We start from the raw sequence: 22,765 nt of genomic DNA, 5'->3' as shown, positions 1-22,765 counted from the left end.
GCATGTGTGTAATCCCAGCCACTAGAAAGACTAAGGGCATTGAAAGTTTGAGGCCAGCTTCTGCAACCTAGACCTTATCTTAAAAATAAAAAGGGTTTGGGGTATGGCTCAGTGATAGAGGATCCCTGGGTTTAATCCCCAGCACTGCCCTACCCACAGAATGTCTAGGTTCTCTTCTGATTTTTAAAAAATACCCAAACATATAATTCTGTACACATAGGGGAAACAAGTTTATTGAATATATGAACCTCTACCTCATTTATGCATGAATATGGCAAATACATATTGAGTTGCATTCTGCTCTGCACAATACCAGGTCCTGGAACTATAATGGTGAGCAAAACCATAATGTTCTTTGTCTATAAAACTTACAACTAAATGAGGTGGAGACTATACAACACTCACTGCAAAGTTTAAGGTGCTATGAGAGCATTTAATAGAGGAATTTTCTTAGCTTTTTGAGGAGGTTGGGGGAGAGGCTAGGGAAAGTTGGACTCTTAATGGTAAGTAGAATGAGCAGGAGTTAAAGATGGGGCTTGGGGAGAATATGTTCTGCAAAGGGTTTGTTGGAAGGTCCTGACACTTCTGGTCCAGTCCTCATGAATTGCCTAATGCTGGTCTCTAAATCCTGAATTTTTTTTTCTTTTTTTGTGGTACTGGAGATTGAACCCAGGGCCCTGTGCATGCGAGGCAGACACTCTACTGACTGAGCTATATATCCCCAGCCTCCTAAATCCTGAATTCTTATTGGTGTCCATTCCTTTTATTCTTCATCCACCTTTGGGTTCTCCTGATCCTAGATGATGAGTACCTGTGTCTAGAAATCATAAGATGCTCCACAGATACAAAGAGCTCTAACACACTGCTTTTGTAAATTGAAAAGAATATATATTATTACATAGAGACTTGTTGCAAAAACCAAACAGCATACCTATATATGATTTGGAATACCTTGTCACATCTCCCACTCTTCTAAAACAACTGCTCTTTAGGGTTTTGGGGCATAGATCTTTTCTGTGCCTTTTCTTGTGTCTTTGTACATTTGTGTGTTTTATGCTATATATAAATATATTTTTATAAAAATTAGGTAATGCCTTACATTTTCTGGCTCATTTTTCTTTCCAGTTCACATATATGGAAGTCTTTTTGTATCTTCATTATGGATCTGCCACTTTCTTTTAGAGATCTGCATGATATTCTATTTAAACATCATCAATCCCTTATCAATCAACATTTACATATTGTTTTGGGTCTAGTACTTCTAGTATGTTCTGTAAAGTCTAAGCTTTGAGGGTGAATAGGTGAAAAATCTGTGAAAACTTTTTAGTTAGGGAATTTTTAGGACTCAGGGTATCAATAAAATATTGTCAATTAGGTTTGAGTTTGACTGTCGGGTAATTCCCTAGAAGAATCTGAGAGTACTTGTTTATAGTAGACCAAGTTGTTGCTTTCAGTGTGAGGCCTCAAAATCTGTCTTCCTGCTGTGCCTTGTAGAGTCACTGTGTTCCCTTCTCAGGTATTCCTTTCATTCCATGCCATATGATGCTTTACTTCTCTGATAAGGTAGAGGCTAGGTTGTTAGCCATTTCCAGACAAGAAATAAGTCTGCCTAGAACTTTTTATCTATAGAACATGGTAGATTAGTTCACTTAACTCAACCTTTGGGCTTTGCAGGTGAACTACGGCATCTACGGGAGGAGATTTCCTTGTTAGAGCGTGAGAAAGAAAGTGAACTTAAAGAAATAGAACAGGAGTTGCAGTTGGCCCAGACCGAGATCCAGAATCTGCGGCAAGCTGCAGCAGATTCTGCGAGTGAACATGAGAGTGACATGGCATCCCTGCAGGAGGATCTCTGCCGAATGCAGAATGAACTTGAGGACATGGAACGCATTCGGGGGGACTACGAGATGGAGATTGCCTCGCTCCGTGCAGAAATGGAAACAAAGACCTCTGAATCAACCAGTAGTCCTACGGACTTTAGTGGGTTGCAAGGTATGAGTGCAAGCCCTTCTCCTATTCTGTCAGCAAAGTCAAGCTGAGGAGAGATCATAGATAGGAAGATGGAGGAAGAGTTGTGTTATATCATGCATGGAAAACCTCTAGGGAAAAAAAACTTCTAGACTGAATTCAAGACTGTAGTGGAGAAAAACTTACCCAAATATTTTATAAGCAGTCCATGGTGGTGTAAGAAATGGTACCATGGAGATGTGCCCTGGGGATTCTTCCCCAGAGAGCCATTGGGTACTTGTTGATTTGACTATGGGAAAGCCCTTCCTGGGAAAGTGCCCAGTTCTGGGATGAGTGTACAAGGACTTGTCACCTTGGGGAACTCTTCCTGCTTATGTGGCATCGTGGCACTTTGCCTGAACCACTTTAGGGAGGCCTCCAGTTCTCCTTTCCAGGTCCCAGGATGCAATTCTTAGGCTTCTTTAGCTTTCCCCAAAGTAGAAACTTTAGGGGGCAAAAAATCAGAGCACAAGACAGCTGGAGAGGAAGGGAGGTTATTTCTAGTAATTCATGAGGTACCTGAAAGCTTCCAGTGCTGCTTTCAGATAGTCTCCAGCTAGTTGCTAGGATTCATGACATCAGAGTCTACCTTTATACTAGGCTAGATTTGTGATCTGAGTATGAAAGCCCTATATTTGGCCAGGTCAAACAGAGGCAATGAACAAGGAATCAAAGAACTGCAAGTTTTCCCATATATATGAAGGCTCTCAGAAGAGCCTTTGGCCTGGTAGTGCTGAGAGAGGGAGGCTAGCACAGAGGAAAGGCCTTTGCTGGAGTGAAACAAACCAGAGTCAGAAATAAAGCTCTACCCAATAGCTGGATGAACTTAGATTATTCTTTCTCTGGAACCTCTATATCTGAGGTCTCCATATATCCAGATTGGTTAATAAAACCTTAAAGGTAGATGAGATTCTGAAATAGAAAAACGAGCCTAGGGAAAAATGCAGAAAATAAAGTATAGAATTTAGGGAATAATAATATGCCAATATTGATTCCTTAGTCATGGCAAGTGTACCATGCTAATGTCATATGTTAGCATTTGAGGAGACTGGGTAAGAACTCTCCCAAGGAACTTGATACTATCTTCAGCTTTCCTATAAATCTAAAACTTTTCCAAAATTGAAAGTTTATTTAAACAAACAAAAAAAAAACTTACAGGGTTATTTCAGGGATTAAATGAAATGCCCATTCAAGACCAAAACCATCAAGTCTAATACTTAGCTCTATTAGTTTTCAATCTGCACTATTGTAAGGACTTCTGATTGGAACAAAGAGGAAACATTGGAAATGACTGAAGTGTTGAATCTTCCAGCAGGTACTGTAGGTACAATTAGAGCAAGTTTTTGTTCCTCAAATGTCAGTAGAATTAGTGTTCTAAGATGATTCTTAATTTTGAAAAGATAAAATGTGGTGTTTGTATCATCACAGCATTAAAAATTGCTAACTGGTGCTTAAGGACATGTGCTGGAGCACTTCTCTTGTAATATTTGAGAATGAGATAGGGCATGGTTGGAATGGGCTTTTCTGTCAGCAGATAAAAGGCTACTAGAAAGATTATTTGATCACATTTAGGCCAGTGTCTTCAGTGTGGTGATAAAAGAAGTAAAGGAAATTCAAAATGCCTGGATGTATTTGAAAGGCAGGGACTGGCAGACTGATATCTAAAACTTCACACCTCCCAACTTTTTGTGCTAAAAGCATAGTAGGGAAGAAATCATAAAGTTAAGCAAGAACTTTATATTTGATAAACCAAAACTTATTTAAACCCTCAAGAGCTCCTAAAAGCTTGGGGCTGAATATCAGTGCTCCCCTTACCCCTTAATGATCTTACATCTTCCCCATTTGTTGTCTGCAGAAGAATTACAGCAACTGCGGGACCGCTACCAATTCCTGAATGAGGAGTACCGGACCCTGAAGGAGAGCAACAGCAGCCTCACAGGGCAGCTAGCCCAGCTGGAGAGTGAGAGGTACAACCAGGAGGCAGGGGCACTGAAATTCTGTCTTGGGAATTCCCTGAAAGGCAGAGGCCAGGGTCATGAGTGTTCCTGTCTTCCCAGAGAGCCAGACCTTTCTGTGGTATCCCAAGGGTACAGAGACCATTTGGAAGCAAAAATTGGGATCCTACCCAATTGTCTCAGGACAAGAGTTCAGTGAATTTGATTTTCTTCCATTTTCAGCATTGCTCTGCCCTAGAGTAGATCAGAAGAGATTCCTTTGTTGTCCCCACAGACATGATTCAGTCTAATGGCACAAAGCCTCCAGGCTGTTAGCTGACTTGACACCAGGCCCATCCTTAAAACCAACTGGACCAGCACTCTTATGGTGTCTCAGAGCCAAACATGCCTCTGCAGATGAGGCTCTGGAGACTTTCTGTAATCTTCAAAACATGTTTATTTGAGGAGCGAATCACAATAGGTCTCTAACTATCTTTGGCCTAAACAGAAGGCCTTAGAACTGAGCACACTTGTATGATGATACGAGGCAGGGTTCCTTCAAACATGTCTGTGGGTTCTGGTTTTCAGGACACGAAAAGCAACAGAGAAGTGGCTGGAGTGTCAAACAACAAAGAGTATGATATCGTCAGAGTCTCAGACCTCAGAAGTGGATTTCCTAGAGCCTGATCCTGAAATGCATTTGTTGCGCCAGCAGCTGCTAGATGCTGAGCAGCAGATGCATAACATGCAAAGTAAGGTAGGTCTCTTGAGGGTGGGGAGGCAGGCCCTTTCCACCCTTTCGTTTCACCTTCTCCTGGTCTATGGTAGGCACAGAGCTAATAAAGCAGGTGTGCACTGTGATAGTAGAGAGTGTTCTAGGGTCTTGATAACTTGCCTGATGTAAATATAGCCATATGCCACATAATGACATTTTGATCACTAACAGATTGCATAAACCATGGTGGTTCCATAACATTGTAATAGAGCTGAAAAAAATTCCTATCACCTACTACTGTGGTAGTGCAACACAGTATCATACTCATAGTGATGCTGGCGTAAACAAACCTGCACTGCCATCCTATAAAAATACAACATATACAGGTACATACAGTACTTAATAATGATCATAAGTGATTATGCTACTGGTTTATGTATTTACTATACTATACTGTATTTTTATTATTATTTTAGAGTTACGCTTCCTACTTAGAAAAATAACAAAAAAGTTTTTTTATACAGTTTTCCATGTATTCCATGTTATTCAGCCTATTTATTGAATTGTTTTCTTTTGTGCTTCATTTGATCTTGATGTTTAATTCATCAGAGCCCTAGAAGCAATAGCCTATGCCATATGTATATGTACCACATAGCCTAGGTGTGTAATAGGCTATACCATTACAGTCTATGTAAATATAGTCTGTGATGTTTGCACAATGATTCAATGGCCTAACAACACATTTCTGAGCATAAGTCCATATTGTTAAGTTACACTTGACTATATTTCAAAGGAATGCATACTCTCCCCAAACGTATTCCTGGAGCACATATAGCAGTTGTCATAAATCAGCTTCCCTGTTTCATTTCTTGCACAGTGTAAGGAATTGTGTTGTGAGTTGCAAGAGCTACAGCATCATCGCCGTGTCAGCGAGGAGGAGCAGAAGCGGCTGCAGAAGGAGCTCAAATGTGCCCAGAATGAGGTGCTTAGGTTTCAGTCATCTCACACGGTCATGCAGGTAAACACTGCCAGGGGAGGCACTTAGGAGGGTAGGAGGGCCTGCATGGAGTCACTGCTTCAGCAGAGGCTAGACAAAAGGAGCAAAAGGCAAAGGTCTGCTGACCCTTGCCCTACAATCAGGGTCCCAGACTACTGGAGAAGCCAGTTATAGAAGCCACACAGCATGGCATTCTAGAAATGGTGGTCATTGTTGAGTGTCTACCTTGCCAAAGAAACCAAATCATAGACCCAGGGATCTTTTCAAGCCATCTGCCCCTGAAAAGGACCAATGTGACCTGAAGAGGGGTCTGCTATTTCCTGAGAGTGACTGTTCCTCCCTCACCCTCCCCACCAAGAATGAGGAGCTAAAGACCTGGTTCTGTGATCTGCAGAAAAAGTATGATGCCAGCCAGGACAAGCAGAGCGAGCTCTTGAAGGTGCAGGTGCAGCTTCAGACTGAGCTCAGGCAGCTTAAAGTCATGAAATCCACAATTATAGAGAGCCAAAGTGAGAAGGTAACAGCACCCAGAGGTTAGGGAATGACCCAGAGTATTTGTCTGAGGTCTCGGAAAGGTAAATAAAGAGTAAAGTTTCAAATAAGTCCAGCCATTGCCTAGTCAGTACTACATGTGAATATCCCCAACCCCTTTCAAGTGCTGCCTTAGGTCAGAGGACAAGCAGAAAGTGAAGGGAGGGAGGAGTAATTGCATAGCCTGTCAGTGGCTGAGAGAGTCAGGCAGAAGGGCAGGAGGTTATGGACCCTGCAGTGCTGCCCAGAGCCCCCTGCACTGCAGGAGTTACTATGCCGGCTCCAGAAGATGCAAGTCCAACACCAGAACATCTCAAGTGAGAAGGAAAAGCTACTGGAAGTGCAGCATCAGCTGCAGGAGAAGCTGCGGTGCCATGAGGCAGAGTTGCAGCACCTTCGGAATATGGTGGCCTCCTTGCAAGAAAGTGATGAAAAGGTAATAGGAGGGCCAGGTGATGGAAAGTGTAGGCAGGCAGGACCCTTGGGGAGGTGAGAGCACAGAAATATGGGTGTGTTAGAAGCTCTATGGAGTAGCTCCTGGTAAGGGAGCAAAGAGGTGTGCCAGGAAAGCCCTTCTGTAGGAGTCACAATGCCCACAGCTTCCTTTGATTTTAAATCAGAAAATCAGTCTAGGAAGCCCCTTTCTTGCCCCAACTCCCCCCAAAAGGAAGCCCTACAAGTACTGGGTTTTAAGCCTATTAGGGATGGGTCCATTTGAGGTCTCCGTGGCTGGAATGAAATCAGAGCTAGAAAGGATGGGAGGATGGAACCCCAGTCCCCAAAGTGCATAGCAGGTTACCTGGGATGATGGTCGGTCCTGCCTCTCCCAACCAGAACAAAAAGATTCAAGTCCAGTTTCATGAGGTGAAGCAGCTGTACGAGTCTAGCGCGAATGAGTTGGAGCAGCAGAAGCACATGTCCAACCAGCTAGAGCAGGACCTCTTGCTCTGCCAACTGGAACTAAAAGAGCTCAAGAACACCCAGAACATTCCTGAGGACAAGGGAAAGTGTTTTAATAAGGTAATTACAGTGCAGAGTGAAAAGCACTCCTGGGCATCTGCTTTGCAGAGAGGAGGTACAGCGGCAAGAGATGAAGTTCTCAATCAAGAGCCTCAGTGGGCTTCCTAGGCAGGAAAAAGAAGCAGAGACACATGTTGCCAACTTTGGAACAGTTTTCCTTGATCTTGACTTTGAGCCAGAGCTCAAAGTACATCTAGATCCCAGCAATTACACACCTGGCTGTTTTCACGCATAATTCTATGTATGTAGATGTTTGCACATTGATTTAGCAACTGCAGTGATATCAGGCCATTTGTGGAGAAGAACATACACATAGGTTCATGTTACTGTTGGAACTAGAAAGCTGAGCCAGTTTTCTGAGGCAGATTGCAAGTACTCTTTTTAGGGGGTATGGTCTGTGTCTAGAGTGCTGCTTGAGTATTAGAAGGACCTAGACTCTTCCAGGATTTATTCTGTGACTTAGTGTGGTGATATTCCCAAGACTTGATATTGCCCTTCTTAAATTGAATAGAGTGTTACTATTATCTCAGTTGCTTTTAGTATTAAATCCTAGTAGGACAAATAAGACCTTATTTACTTTTTCTTTTTCCATGGTATATAAAATGCAAATTGTTGGGTGTGATGGTGCATGCTTATAATTCAACTCTGGAGGCTGAGGCAGGAGAATTGCAAGTTCAAAGCCAGCCTCAGCAACTTAGTGAGGCCCTACCTAAGTAACTCAGTGAGACCCTGTCTCTAAATAAAATACCAAAAAGAGCTGGGCATGTGGCTAAGTGGTTAAGTGTCCCTGGGTTCAATCCCCAGTACCAAAAAAAAAAAAAAGGCAAACCAATGCCATTACTCAGATGAGTGCTTTCAGCCCCTGATTACTGATAGGAAGTGAAAAGGTGTTGAAAGCATGTTGGAGAAAAGGCCCAAGAATTCTGCCAGAATACACAGCAATCCCTGCCATGGCCAACATCAGTGTTCCTACTAGGGAGAGGCCTTTAGGAGATAAGGAGAGGGAACGTTACAGTCTACTTACCTTTCTGTGCACAGGTTTAGGAGATACCTGATTTCCTTGTCACCTCCCCTCTTCATAAAAGTCTTTGGGAAAGGAGAAGCATGGTGGCATACAAAGCTAATCTGTTCTGTAGTCATAGAACAGCACTAAGAGTCATTTGATATTAGAGGACTTAGAAGACGAAATCATAGAATGATTTAGTCTTAAACCAAATATAGTAGTGGCTATACTTTTGTAAAGCTTTTAAGAGATTATTAGGAAAACAAAAATGGGAAAAATTAGAGTAAAATTAAGTCCTTATTGATAAGGATCATGATTAGGTTCAAAAATAACTGATGATAATGAAAGTAATCAGAATTGGAGCTCCTGTCAGCATGAGAAGGTAGTTAATACACCAAAGGAAAGAGCCAGAGACAGGAAGACAGGAAGGAAGAAGAGAGGGGCATTGATAGCACTCACGCTCAGTCTGCTTTCTGAAGGGACTGGCACAGGGAATTTAGAACAAGCCACTGCCCATCCAGAGCAGCCTGCTGACTGCTGGGGCTCCCCTCTTAGCATGGAGGCCCAGTCTTCATGGGATGATCAATTCAAGGTGACTGAATGGGGAGGGAGACCCTGGGAATTCACAGGAGGCAGGAGAGCACACAAATGCTCTGCTAGCCCCCCAGAAGTGTACTTCACAGAGTAACTATGCCTGCATGCCCCACCCTACCCACAGTGTGGTGCACTGGTGTCCAAGCTGACAGAATTGCAGGACAAGTTCAAGGTCAGCCAGAAGGAGATGGGGCAGCTGCAGATGGAGCAGTGTGAACTCCTGGAGGATCAGAGGAGGCTGCAGGAGGAGCAGGGCCAGCTGCAGGAAGAGTTGCACAGGCTCATATACCCCACACCCAAGTGTGGCCTCTTTAATAAGGTATCTACAGCTAGTTAAAGGCTGCTGCCTATGAAGAGGCTGCGTTGAAAAACTGTGACTGTCCCTGGGAAACATAAATGGGTGGGGATTGAACCTTTTCCTTTCTTAGCCAACATTCCTTCCTTTCTCCCAATCTCCCCACATTAAACAGATCCACAGAGCTAATTCAGGTTTTTCCTCATAAGGGCTTTAAATCTTAAAAATACATTTTATGCTCAGGAATCTGCAACATTTTACTTTTAGTACCTCTTGAGGAAATGCACCTGAAAATATTTTGTTAACTACAAAATACATTCACAAACAAGAGGTCGTTGCTACTCAATGAGTAGGTCTTCATAGAAAACCCCCTCCCCCAATCCTATGCCCAGGGGACTGTATGAAGAAACTAACAACAAAGATTGGGGGAGCTTAAGACTTGCCATTGAATTGCCATTCTTCCTCCTTTGTCTGCTCTACTCAGAGTCAGGAGCTGCTTACAAAGTTACAAGACCTATGTGAGCTGCAGCTGCTCTACCAAGGCATGCAGGAGGAACAGAAAAAACTGATACAGAACCAAGAGTGTGTATTAAAAGGACAGTTAGAGGTACATGAAGAGCTACGAGGTCTCAAAGAGTCTCATTTCCAGGAAGTGTTGGAAAATCCTCAGGATGCCAAAAAGCATAAGTTCTCAAATTCTGGTCAGAACAAGGTAATCATGGGAAGAGAAAGGGAGATGGGTTGCCAGAGCACACCAGGGAAAGAAGCTACCCAGAAGGGTCAGAGTCAGGAAGGACTATTTGGCAGGAGGCAGATGAAGCCTTGACCTTCACCAGCCAGAGCCACCATAGGCTCCATTATGATGTGGCCTTAGATGCACTGGGGACCTCACCCAGAGGCATGCCAGCTGAAGTCCTGCAAGCACTTAGAACAAAGCTGGGATGACCTAGAGGTCTGTAATCTGACCATTGGACTCAGTCCCATTGAGATATCATTTTCAAGATTTATAATATCAATTCAGTGTTTGTTTAGATTCCTGTGGACTGACTCTAAGCATGTCATCCTTTTCCTATGAGTTCAAAAGTACACTTCTCCATTTTTAAAATCTATATAACCTTTTGCTGCTTTCTATGAGGCTAATCTGAGCCCATTCATCTCCAAAGGAAACATTTTTATGCAGAGTTCTCAGTACTGACTATACTCTCTTCATTGGGCTAGATCAGGAGTGTTAGACCAGAAAATTGGTTTGTCTCAAGCTCTTATCAGGAGGTCAGGAATATTGAGGTCACACAGTCAGAAATTTCCATGCAAGTCTATTCAGAGTTGGGAGATAGATTTGGTCTGAGGTCTCAGCATGAAGAAGGAAGAGCAGGTGGATAGCTTTAATTTAGGCTGAATCTGTTCCTTCAAATATTAAACTGAACAGGAGAACTAGGGAATAGCAGTAGTTCAAACTATGAGTCTTGGTCACATTCCAGGGGCATCAAATATCTAGGCTGAAAGCCTGGGAACACAGAGACAGGGAACCAGGTATAAAGTATTTCCTTAACTGATCAGATCTCATCCTAGGCATAAGCAGCCAAGAAGGCAGGCCCAGAGAGGCTGGGAAACATGCCCAGGAGGCCAGGTTCAGAAACAGGGCAGGAAGTAAAGGACCAGTGATAAGACCTTGATTCCAAGCCTATACCTTCTCAGGAAGGATTTACTTAGAGGTGCACATTTGAATCCAGAGCTGGTTTTAACATTAGGGGTTGGGTAGAAGACCAAGCCTAAAGGTCAGGATAATGGATACACCTGAAGAGGGTGAGGTAGTGAGCCAGGATGTCCTTGAGACAACTAGGCTGCTCTCAGGAGAGAAGGGTGTGCCAGAATGCAGAAACCAGCAGAAGTGGGAACCCCCAAATCATGGAGTATCTGCCCTGGGAATATTTTCCCAAATGTACAGAAAGTTGACACATGCCCAATCACCTGGAGGCTTAAGTCAAAGATATAGGTCTGGGGAGTCTGAAGGGTAGGTATGCACTTCTCTTAGGTATGCTCTTAGACTCTGGGACTGAAATGTCTTTTAGAGTAATGGTGATGTCTCCCACCCCTACCCCTGGCAGTCCAAGTTGCTCCTGGAAGATCTACAGGCTCTGAAGGCGCTGTATATCTCCAGTCAGAAGGAACAGGAGCTATTGCAGCAGGAGCATGGGAGGCTCCTAGAGGAGCGGAAGAGGCTGCAGGCAGAGATGCAGCTCTGCCTGGAAGAAATGCAGCTGCTCCAAGAGCAGTCCCCCTCAATAAAAATGAGCCTTGAGTCCTGCAAGAAGAACTCTGACAGTGTGATTCCCAGCAGTGAGAACTTTCACAGGAGTTATGCAAGCACCATTGATGGCAAGGAAAGCTTTCTTAAGAATTATGGTACCAGCCAGGCCAGCAGTGAGTCCTTCCTCAAGAGCTATGCCAGCACTATGGGTGCCAGCGAGACTTTTGCAAAGAGTTACCTCTCCAGTGTCAGCAGCATCATCTCTAAGAAGAGTTATGGCACCACCAGTAGTTCTAACAGTTATCATAAGAGTTATATCAGCAGCATCGCTGATGAGGAACCAGTTGTGCCTGAAGACATGGAGGTAACCATCCTCAGGTTAGGCAGGGGATTATAGGCTCTTGTCTTTCTAAGAGAAATGTCACCAGGGGAAGGGCACAAGAAGTGAGATGGGAATGGGGTCAGAGCTGACCTGGGAAACTCCTGGAAGCAAGCAAGGCTTTTACTCATGGTGGCCCTGCCTCCTCTTCAGTCCCTCTCCTACAGAGGTGCCCCCATCCAGTCCTAGGACTGAGGACTGTCATCAACACAGTCAGGTACTCCTTATGGGGAAAAATACAGTGTCTCCCTGGGCAGTTTCAGATCCCTGTGGCCACTGTTTTGTGTGTAGGGAAGGGCCTAGCAAAGTGTGGGGCAGAGTCAGAGCTTCTTGGGGTGCCGTCATTGCTCCCCTACCCCCTGCAGCACTTTGAGGAAACGGTGGCCAAGGTGCTGACCAAGCTGCAGGCAGTGCAGGCCCTGTACCAGGTTAGCCAAGAGGAACACTCCCGACTGCAAGAGCAGATGAGCACGCTGCTGGACCAACAGAAATCGCTGAGGGAAGAGCTGGAGACCTGCGAAAAGGAATTCAAGGAGTGCATAGAAAGCCTGGAGAAATCTGCAGCCCCCCAGAACGACAGGAGTGAGGTAACTGATGCCAGGGATGCAGGGTTTCTCCTAGGAGTCCCGAAAGCTGGAGGAGGGGATGGCTACTTCAGAGAGAATACAAATATATGGCAGACAGGGAGACTGAATTCCAGCAGGCCAGGCAGTTTGCTGCATGTGATGGACACCACTCAATCTGAGGGACATTTCTCAGGTGCCCACTGAGCTAGTCATCTAGACACCTCTCCTGGAACTATCCTCTTCTTCCTTTTATTACTTCTCTCTTTTGCTCTATGTTCTAGAGAACTTCTGTGGAGCTATACTTTTTCACTTTCCAGTTTTCTTTATTATTTTGTATGCATTTGTCCAGTCTCCCCAGCTAAACTGTAAATACTTCAAGGACAGGACCATATCTTCTTTTGGATCTCTCAATAATGCCAAGAAAAGTGGTCTGCATTTGCTAGATGGGAGAAGAGGCATTGTCTCTGATGTTGTTCATATTCCAGTGAAAGGGTCTCTATGCATCTGGGAAAGATCACTAGACCAAGTAGTGCCCACCAGGTGGATCCATCACCCAAGGAAGACAAAACCTGAGATTAGGGAGCTGGGTTTTAATTTGCCTGTTTCTTGGGGGAAGGTATGGAAGCCTAGTACATTCTCAGATGTGTGCAACATAGCTCCTTAAGTCAACATACCTATGAGAGAAATGGGTTGGGTGATATAGGAGTTCCCATCAAAACAATAATATAAATTATTATTCCCCAGACAAGTTATGCAAAGAAAAAAAAGCCCACAAAACAAAAAAACCCATAATTTAAGACTTTTTTTTTTTTTTAATCTGGTCAGATGTAAATTTCAGATGCCTCTAGTTAGGGAAAAGCTATTTATAAAACTGTTTAAGAGGCTTATTTTCCAGTTTAATGTTTTCTTTATTGTCTACTTCCTCATGGGCTTTAGCAGGTAGATATCTGAAGCAGTGACCCCCAAGCAGGGCCCAGGCTTATTGCAAGGGCCCAGCTTTGGATAATTGGCCCTACTACCAACAGATCAAAGAACTGCAGACCAAGCTGCGGGAGCTGCAGCTGCAGTACCAGGCTAGCATGGATGAACAGGGGCGGCTCCTGGCAGTGCAGGAGCAGCTGGAGGGGCAACTGCAGTGCTGCCAGGAAGAACTCCACCAGCTCAAAGAGAGAAAGTCATCCTATGTTGGCAAAGAGGCCAGGGGAAAGAATGGTAATAAGAACATGAACAAGAATGCCAACGGGGCTAAAAAGAAAAAGGTGACCAAGCCATCCTATGACAATTCTGAGGGCAACTTTGAGAACACAAAGGTGAGTCACAGCTCTAGCAGCCATTTTGTTAGGAGGGTGGAGGAGGCACTGGGAGGAATAATCATCTCCACGGCCATTTCTGCCAGGTGAGGTTCTTGTACAAAGGCTTCTGGGATCCTTAAGTGTCACCAGTAGTTGGGAATCCCTTTTCTCAGGAGTGATAGGGAGGGAGGATGCAGTGCCTTAAGCTGAACAACTGTTTCCACTGGCCCAGCCCCATTTCCAGGGCCTCTGTTCTTCCTGAGTTACATGTGTAAGAGAAGACCAACCAGATACAGGGAAAGGGATTTATTCAGAATAGTTGTGTACTAATAAGTGAAAGGATTGGGCACTATAAGAGTCACTGTGAGGGGTGGGAAGGAAAAACAGAGGCACAGAGCCCAAGAATTGTGAGCTGTTTGAAAGGGCTTAATGGCCGTTTAGAGTATTGGCCCCAAGAGGTTAGGTGTGACTACCTTCCACATTATGCTCAGAGAGATTGGCTTGCAGTCCGAGAACATAGCACTACATCCTGGCACAGTAACATGATGCAATAGAGTTTTCTGAAGATAGTGCAGCACTATCAGGAGAGTAGGATTCTTCATGGGTAACAGCAGCCCTCATCCTGCCCTACCTCCACCCTGCAGTCTCTGGAGGTGGTACTGCACTACACGGCTAGCCAGAGCCAATTAGATGAGCTAGCAAAAGAGGAGGAAAAGAAAGAGGAGGTGGGAGAGCCAAAACAGGAAGAAACAAAAGAGGAAACCATGGAGCTTCACTCAGATGAGCTAGCTACTGAGCCAACAGATGCTAAGGAGGCTAAGACAACAGAAGATCACGAGGAAGAAAATGAAGAGTACAGTGAACAGAATAAGGAAGAAGATAATGAAGAAGACGACGACAATGACTCTTCCCCTGAGACTTCTGAGGAAAACAACCCTCTTAAACTTTCTGAAAGTAAAAAGGTAACCACAACCAAAGGTTGGATCAAGTGGGAAATGGGCCTTGGGCTCAGGCACCCTGGTGTTCAGGACTGGCCCTGCCAAGGATGGGCTTCTATCAGAGCATAGGCAAACCAGTGCAAGGGTTGGTACTCAGGGAACTGGGTATGGAGAAGGGTTGGAGAGTGCAGTTCCTCTAAGGGAAATGGCAGGCTTAGACCAATTTGTTATGGAACCATCTCACAATGACCACCTTTTCTGAGGACCAAGATGGGATCTCTGGAGTCTTGTTTCCTTACATTTGCATAGTAGCCCTTGTTATGTTTCTCTGCCAAGAGGGTTCCCTCGTTCCTGTCTTTGCAATACATGAAGGACCTTAATAGTGCGAGGCCTTCTACGGAGCATTTCTGTCAGCTTGGGCAAGTCACTCAGTCCTATTTTCCATTGGTACCATATTAGGCTTAACCTTTGTCATTGCTGTTAGTGGGATGGGGAAGGTGATAATCTCTTTTTATAGGCTTGTGCCACCCACTGGGTTCCAAATACTGCAGGACATGAGGGTGGGGTGGGGGGATGATAAGAGTGATTACAACAGGGGCTTTATCGGGTCCATGACTAGCTATAGCCCTAACCCCTTTGGTTGTTGGATCTTTGAGAGATTATGGTAGAGGTATTATGGGGGGAGGTATGCCAGGATAACAAGCATAATTTACCAACTGTACAGAAGTATTTCCATCTTAAAAATTGATCCATCTGTATAGGTATGTACCAGCTGAATTCCTGCCCTGGGTGTTTTGGGGGCTCTGGGGTTTGAGTACTTCCTAAGAAAGTCCTCAGTTTATAGTATAGGTCCTTTCTGTCCCTCAAAACACAGGAAAGGAAATAAGTCTCTTGTGCTAGGATAACCCAGTCAATTCTAAGGATATCTGGAATTTTCCAGTCATTCATTCTGTAGCATTGGTTAAGGATCCATTGTGAAGTTCTCTGTTAACCTTGTGGCAGAGGACTCCTACCTAGGATGTAGACAGTAGAAGCAACTGCTACATTTCTTTGAACTCCTCATATTCTACCACATGGTGGTTCAGAGCCTCATAGAAATCTTGAGGGACCACATTTATAAAGCCAGATCTGATTTTTGTACTTCAAAATCAAGTCTATTCCTTGTGTCTATGTATGGAGTTAGCCCCTTTGCCCCAGTGGGTCCTGTACTTTCTCTTTTTGTGGGGCACTCAGATGGTATATTTATTATTGCCTATAAAATTCAGTTTCTCTAGACAACTGTTTTGTCAAACAACTAACCCTTCTCCATTGTCTTTAGTGCACTTTGTCTCACAACTAATGTACCAGATTCCTAGGGTATCATAGGAACTAGAGCTTAAAATTCTAAGAAACTTGATAGAAAATAAGCCAGATAGATGACCTGGCCAAAGACAGGCTTTTCCTAGAGTGATTAGGAAGTGTCCACCCTATTTCTCTAAGGAAGTTCAGTTTACTCTGGAGCTTCACTTTTCCAGAGTCCAGCCCACAACAAAGGTCTAAGTGCTGATAACTCCTGCTTGACCAGATATGAGAAGTACACAACAAGACAGAAAACAGGCCTTGCCCCAGATGTGGATCTAGCTGCTGCTCAACCCATTCAATTTTGTGACTTCTGCAGGCTGCCAGTGGGAAGAACTCCTCCTCTGCTCTCCTCAGGGCCCAGGAGCAGAGAAGAAATGCTACTGCTCTACCCTACATGATTTTTAACCTCTGGATTCTTTTCTCTTTCCCCTTTGTTTTCTCATCTTCATTATCTGTTGGATTCGTGTGTTTATGTCTTTTCATACCATTTCACATCTCCTGGTCTCTCCTTGTGCTTTTCTCTCATTTGACGTGTTGCAGCCATCCCCTGCCCCCGATCCCCCCATCTTCTCCTTGCCTCTTGTAGGCCTGGTGGTCATATCGGCTCTGCTCTGGTGCTGGTGGGCTGAGACATCATCCTAACTCAGGTACTGGTATTGCTTCCTCCTCTTTCCTCTCAGCTGCTTGCTTCTTGCTTTGGCCACTATACAACAGGTGATGCTCAGGTCTGTTTTACCTCGGCTTTTCCTCCAGCTGTCACAATGCCTATAACTTCTCGAGCATGTCTTCATGGAGTACAGAATGCACAGGGAATTGGAATGTTTACTAAAGGCATGGTTTGAGTTTCTATCCTTTGCTGGGAAAAACTTGGATTAACCCAGCACTGTTGCTACTGTCAAAGCTGCCCAACTACTTCTGATGAGCTGATGTTTGTCTGAAAGGCTGCCTTGGGCCCTCTTTGTCTTTTTTAACCCCCAAGCCAATTTCTCATCATTGCTTCTATGCAGGATGACAAAATAAGGAGTCACTCCCTCTTCCCATGGGGGGGGGAGGGGTTGGAAGAGCTTTAATTCTTCTGATCTCCCCAGGAGCATTCAAATGAGAGCAACCTAAATTGATCCTTCAACCTTGATGAAAGTGGAACTGAACCCCTAACCATATTGTGCACCTTGTCTTGAAAAGTTCTCTGGTTTGGTACTTCTAGTCTTCAGGAAAATTAGAACAGAATACCAGGAAATATTTTTTAGATTATCCCTTTTGGAGGCCAGATTCCATTGTAATTGATTTCCTAAGCTAAGTTTTCTAAAGAGAATACAGTACTAATGAAAAGTTTGTACTAGCTACAGATGTAAGTATTCTTAGGAAATCAAGACTGATACATTCTGGGCACCTCCCAGTTGGCCCCAGTCCATGTAATCTTATCTGTCAATGGAATACCAAATTCATGAGGCAGATTGTGGTCTCATGGCCCTGGGGTTCCACCTGTTTTCTGGAACCCATACGCTATTCCTTCCCTTGTCCTCTCTTCTCACATCCCTGTAAGTGAGGTGTAGTTGGCTTAAGGCACAGGTTTGGAGGGCAGCCGAAGCATTTTTTGATGGTACTTCTCACTGTTTCCCTTTCTGTCCCTCCTTTTTTCACTTCCCTAATTATTTCCTTCTCTTCATCACTTCTTCTCTCTTTCCTATTATACTTCATGACAGTCTTTAGCTTCTTTAGTGACAGCAGTCTCTCCTTACATCTTTTCTTTCACTGCACACCCTCAGATGTCTTCAGTACCTATAATGTAAGACCCAAAGCACCCAGCTGTAGCCTTTCACCAGACCCTATCAGAATGAGAGGAAAGAATTGTTGCCTAAAGTTCCTCTCGCAGCAGCCTCTTATTCCCAGAGCTCTTGTTAAGCTCTGACTTGAGGTAGCATAGTGTAGTAGAATGTGTGACTGACAAGTGGTGAGGAGAGCTTGATCGAGTCTATCTTTTCTTACAAAGCTTTATCTTAGCAAAATGTGTCATCTGAACTTAATTTCCTCAAATATATTATGTTTGACTAAGCTCTGTGTTCCTCACCAGGCTTCTGTGAGGATCAGATAAGTGAATGTATATGAAAGTACCATAAGTATCAATAACAAAAAGAGCATAAACTTATATAAGACATACTGTGTGTTGGACACCCCTCTATCACTGCATATATTAATTAATTTGATCTTTACAGCAACCCTAGGAGGAAGCTCTACTATTGTCATTTTAAACATGATAAAACTGAGGCATAGAGAGGCGACTAAAAGCCTGGAAATTGTGAATTGGATTTTAAGGACTTAATATTAGCTACATATAAAAACTCTAATTCCATTTCCTGTTATCATTTTTTTTTCTCATTTTGAGCACTTTTCTCTAGTTGGCTCCAAGTAGCAGGAAGATGCCATATACTTCTGTTTATGCAATCTCAAATCTCATTAGCTTTTTTGGTAACTAATGTCATGGATTTGCTTCATGTCTTGTTTATAAAACCCTTTTGTACATTGCTTATGCTAAACATCACCTTCTGATTCTGTACTAGCATTTGATTGTTTTGGATCCAAAGGCAGAAATTTCCTTTTATCCATATCAGATATAGTCCATTGTTCTAACCTATGGAGTGTTTTGTTTGTTTGTTTGTTTGTTTTTATCTTGGCCCTCTGTTTTCAAAATGTTGACTTTCCTTGTCAGCTCCATGTTATCCTCAGGGGTGACAAGCCCACCAGGAGGACTTTATCCTCCTGATGACTTCATCCAAGTCACAAGCAAGGACCCAAGCCAGGAGTGGTGGTGCATATCTGTAATCCCAACTCCTTGGAAGGCTGACACTGGAGGATCATAGGTTTCAATCCAGCCTGGGCAACTTTGTGAAATTCTGTTTCAAAATAAAAAATAAAGGCTGGGGATGTAATTCAGTGGTAGAGTGCCTCAGGGTTTAATCTCTAGTACTGGAAAAAAAAAAAAGAAAAAGAAAGAAAGAAAAGAACAGAACAGTGGGTATCCAACTTCTAGGGTGCCAGTTCTCTTTTATTTAGCTTATTGACCACTTAACAAATGTTCATCCTAATCTTATTTCCTCATGTTATCTGCAAGGATTTTAAGAAAAATCTTGTCAAACACCTTGGTTAAGCCTCAAAACATGATTTCCTTGATCTATCAATTTAATAATGCAGTGCAGAAGCCTGCAATTTCTAGAAGCCTGTGATTTCTTGAAGCCTATAACTTCCTCCTTTGGAAAACCCAAACCATTCCTTTATGTGTCCAGTCCAGAATCTTGATTCTGCTCAATGTATAGTGCACCAGTTAGCATTTATGGATTTCAGCTCTTTCCTCCTTTTAAGAACATTAGACTGACATTTTTAGCAATGTGCATCAGGATATTAACATCTATGCATGTAAACATTTTTCCTAGCACCCTTCTCCGTTATTTTCTTTGTAGATTAGTCTGTATATGCACTTCCAACATTATTTTTGCTTTCTATCAGATATTTCTTGTTATACCGTGTAACTATTTCAACAAATTTAGAGGATTTTCTTTGTTATTTTTAGTTATCTTAAAATCTTTGTTTTAGATCAGTTATTCTCTGAGCAAATGTATTCTTATTAATGGATTTTATTCCATCTTTACCAAAAGACATCCTTTTACTTTATGCCATAGCTCTTGACTCAATATTAAAATTTCATTTTTCACATAATAAGTAAAAAGAGTAACAAAAATGGGAACTATTTCCCCAAGTATGTATTTTCTTATCTGAGGTTTCATTTCTTAAAGGGTATTTTGTGGATCTCTTCTGATGGTGTTATTTGTTGTCTATGAATCAGCAGAGTTCACCAGTGGCCAGCAGTGTGTAGAAGGCTCAGCATACTGCAACACATGTGCTAGGAAGCCAGTCCACACACTTAGGGTAGGGTATTTGGTGACTCTTGACATTTGCTTCTCAGGGCAATTAACACTTCCCTTGAATTTCCTTGAACTGACATCCTTCTGTGCATAAGGTCTGGCTGTATAAAGGACCTCCTGTGCACTTGTACTCCTCCACTTCCCTTCCTTCCTCTTGGCTCTGAGTTGTTTCTCCTTCACAAAGCTTACTAGGAATGGCCACTTTCCCTGAAGATCCAGCTTTACCCTCTCCCTTCTTGCTACAGCATCTACCCTTTCTCAAGCATCCTCATGGAGGTCTGCAATCTGGCCCATGAGCTTGCCTCCACATTTAAGGACCGGTATTCTCATTGTTTGGGGAGAAAGGAAGACTTACACACAAGTGTCACCTGAGGTGACATGTACAGTGTTGCACCCCATATCTAGTGTCAGGAAGAAGAGACCATGTGATTTCCACCGCTTACCTGGGAGGTGAGAGAAGCTGAACCATGATGTTCCTGAGGTGTCCCTCTCTGGCACAAGCAGGCAGGTGATTTCTGGCTTTGGGAAGGGTTCAGAAGGCTGGAAACTCACGTTTTTCTTTGGTCCCCACAGAACATGTTTGGGATGTGGAAGCCTATGGCATTCTTGGCTATTGCAGCTGTGGCTCTGTATGTGTTACCCAGCATGCGACCGCAGGAGTCAGAGTTCTGCCTCATGGAGTGATGGCAGACCTGGGCCAGCCGAAAGGGCAGATCCCCAGGAGCCACCACCCTCACCTTTGGGCAGGACACACTATGCCAGAGCTCCCACCTCACTCATGTCCCATGTGTCCCCACCTATCTCCTTAGCCTCAGCCACTGAAGCTGGAAAGGCTTATGGGAGCTGCTGTCTCCCATCTCCTGCCTTGTATAAGATCCTGGGTTCCTTGTAATTAAATATCAACCCAATTACATGAGACTCTGTGGCTCTTTATTTACTAAATGCTTCATACACAACCAGAATAAAGCAGCTCCCCTTCAACCAAATACTTCACTTAAGGATCTGGCTCCTAAATATGATTTCTCACCTTACAGATGACCTCAGAAACAAGTCTGGCTCCCTGTGCTGCCAGCTAAATCACAGAGGGTTTGGTCTGTACCTGTTAACTTACCTCAAGGAACTCTGAGCTTGGAAAAATGGAGGGGGTCCAAAAGACCTCCCCTTAGGTTTTCTGTACCCATACCCCTCCCTGTATGAGGATTCCCCAAGAAGATATGTGTGGGTGTCTTCATGGATTAGTCCTTGTGACTCAAGGGGTTTGCTCAGATGACTTTTTCATCAGTCAAGTTCCTAGCCATAAACAGGATACTCAAAACTTTAGCTAAAAGAGATCAATGAAGGAACTAAGCACAGAAGGCAGGGTTAGGAGAGCCAACAAGGAAAGACAACACAGCTAGGTCCTGGCACTAGTGGAAAGCTGTTGCTACCTCCACTGGAAGGGGAGGGGAGGAAGCAAGAGCTGAAGCCCCAAAAGGAACCCCAAGCAGGAGTGCAGTGCCAGGGCCCTGAGGAAGAGGGAAGACTTTTTAGTCCTAGCCCTTTCCTCCTACCTGCCTGCTTCCTGTTGGTACCTCTGGTTGACTGAACCCAGCAGGGAGCAAGAGAGCAGAGGTGCCCAGTTGATATGATCTTTCAAGGTCAGCCTCCTGGAGCTCAGAGCAGGACATAAGGGGACAGCAGAATGGCCAGATAATTTATGTGTATTCCTGTTTACCTTCGTTCTACTTTATGATTGGTTGTTCTCATTGTGAGTGTTGGCACATGAAAGAAAGACTGAGTGTATTAAACCCCCATGACCACTGGTTTCCTAGGGACTCTTCTTTTTGCCACCAAAGGACTTTGTTCCATTCAACCAATCATGTGGAGCAATGTATGGACACAGAGCATGGATGGATGCTGAATGGATGCTGCTGAGCTCCAGATGAGTCCATTTCTTCCCAGCCCTTCCCTAGGGGGAACAGCAAGAACATGTAAAATGAGGAGTTCAAATTTACCTATTTACCCATCCTAGAGAAGTGAACTAGAAGTCCCTTCTGGCAGGACTAGAGTCAGTGCCAACACTGGGACCAGTCCCTTATAAACATGGCTGTGACCAGGCAAACTGAGGGTGGTGCCACTTGTTCTTTTTCTTTTCAAGTGACTCTTCTCTGAAGATCATCCTGTTTTAGGGTAGCCTAATCCATTTCTATTCCAAGTGACCCAGGACCAGCAGCATCAACATCACCTGGGAGCTTATTAGAAAGGCAGAGTCTCAGGCCTGCCCCAGACCTCCTGACACAGAATCTGTATTTTAACAAGACACGTAGGTCATTAGTATGCCTAGTAACATTTGAAAAACACTGCCCTCACCAGTTGTATTAGGTTTTATATATTCAGTCATTACCTAATTCAACAAATTCCTTTGTAACTACCTGGTCCTACTTGATTCTGAGGGTAGTGAGACTCTGCTTCTTATTCAGTTTACTCACCAACAATTTCTTGGAAAACAATTTGGAAAGGACCAGAAGATGACCTATAGCCAAGTGCTATGGCCCAAATGTCTGTGCCCCCAAGAATTCCTGTTGAAATCCTAATCTCCAAGATGATGCTATTAGGAAGTGGGGCAAAGCTCTCACAGTGGGTTTAGTTTCCTTATGAAAGAGAACTCAGACCCCTTTATCCCTTCTGCCATGTGAGGTTACAATGAGAAGATGGCTATGAGGAAGGGTGGCCTCACCAGATAAGGAATCTGCATGTGCCTTACCTTGAGCTTTCCAGCCAGAAGAAAAATGAGAAATTTCTGTTGTTTATAAGCTATCCAGTTTACAATATTTTGCTGTAGCACTTAGATAAGCTAAGAAATCAAGGATTGCTTGGATTTAAAAACCAACATGGAGATCAGGTTCGGGGTAATAATGACAGGAATGTGGGCTTGCCTTTCCCCAGCCTTTAGGACACTTGCCCCTCTCTGTGCACTTTAGAATCTTTTCCCCTTCCTTTGGTTTGAAT

General features: G+C 43.8%; 1 protein-coding gene across 20 annotated transcripts in view; it reads left to right on the top strand.

The window, feature by feature from the left end:
* The window catches only part of Ccdc136 (coiled-coil domain containing 136), a 28,855-nt gene extending 8,167 nt beyond the window's left edge, over positions 1–20,688 (top strand). For 3 of the 20 annotated variants that reach the window (XM_078040259.1, XM_078040260.1, XM_078040262.1), the window contains exons 5-17: positions 1,675–1,992; positions 3,863–3,974; positions 4,530–4,698; positions 5,534–5,674; positions 6,450–6,620; positions 7,019–7,204; positions 8,926–9,120; positions 9,581–9,808; positions 11,202–11,708; positions 12,089–12,310; positions 13,315–13,599; positions 14,226–14,543; positions 20,351–20,688. In XM_078040259.1, the coding sequence (XP_077896385.1) occupies positions 1,675–1,992; positions 3,863–3,974; positions 4,530–4,698; positions 5,534–5,674; positions 6,450–6,620; positions 7,019–7,204; positions 8,926–9,120; positions 9,581–9,808; positions 11,202–11,708; positions 12,089–12,310; positions 13,315–13,599; positions 14,226–14,543; positions 20,351–20,461 (2,963 nt within the window). In that variant the 3' untranslated portion in view covers positions 20,462–20,688. Of the gene's footprint in view, positions 1–1,674; positions 1,993–3,862; positions 3,975–4,529; positions 4,699–5,533; positions 5,675–6,011; positions 6,171–6,449; positions 6,621–7,018; positions 7,205–8,925; positions 9,121–9,580; positions 9,809–11,201; positions 11,709–12,088; positions 12,311–13,225; positions 13,600–14,225; positions 14,544–16,400; positions 16,508–20,350 lie in introns of those variants that run through there. The other 17 variants (XM_021722419.3, XM_078040269.1, XM_021722410.3 and 14 more) reach the window with 16 other exon arrangements.
* The last annotated feature ends 2,077 nt before the right edge of the window (positions 20,689–22,765 follow it).

This window comes from Ictidomys tridecemlineatus, chromosome 2 (genome assembly GCF_052094955.1).
Source record: "Ictidomys tridecemlineatus isolate mIctTri1 chromosome 2, mIctTri1.hap1, whole genome shotgun sequence".
Taxonomy (NCBI): Eukaryota; Metazoa; Chordata; class Mammalia; order Rodentia; family Sciuridae; genus Ictidomys; species Ictidomys tridecemlineatus.
Note: the sequence above shows the minus strand (reverse complement) of the source record. Positions and strands in the feature narration are given on the sequence as shown.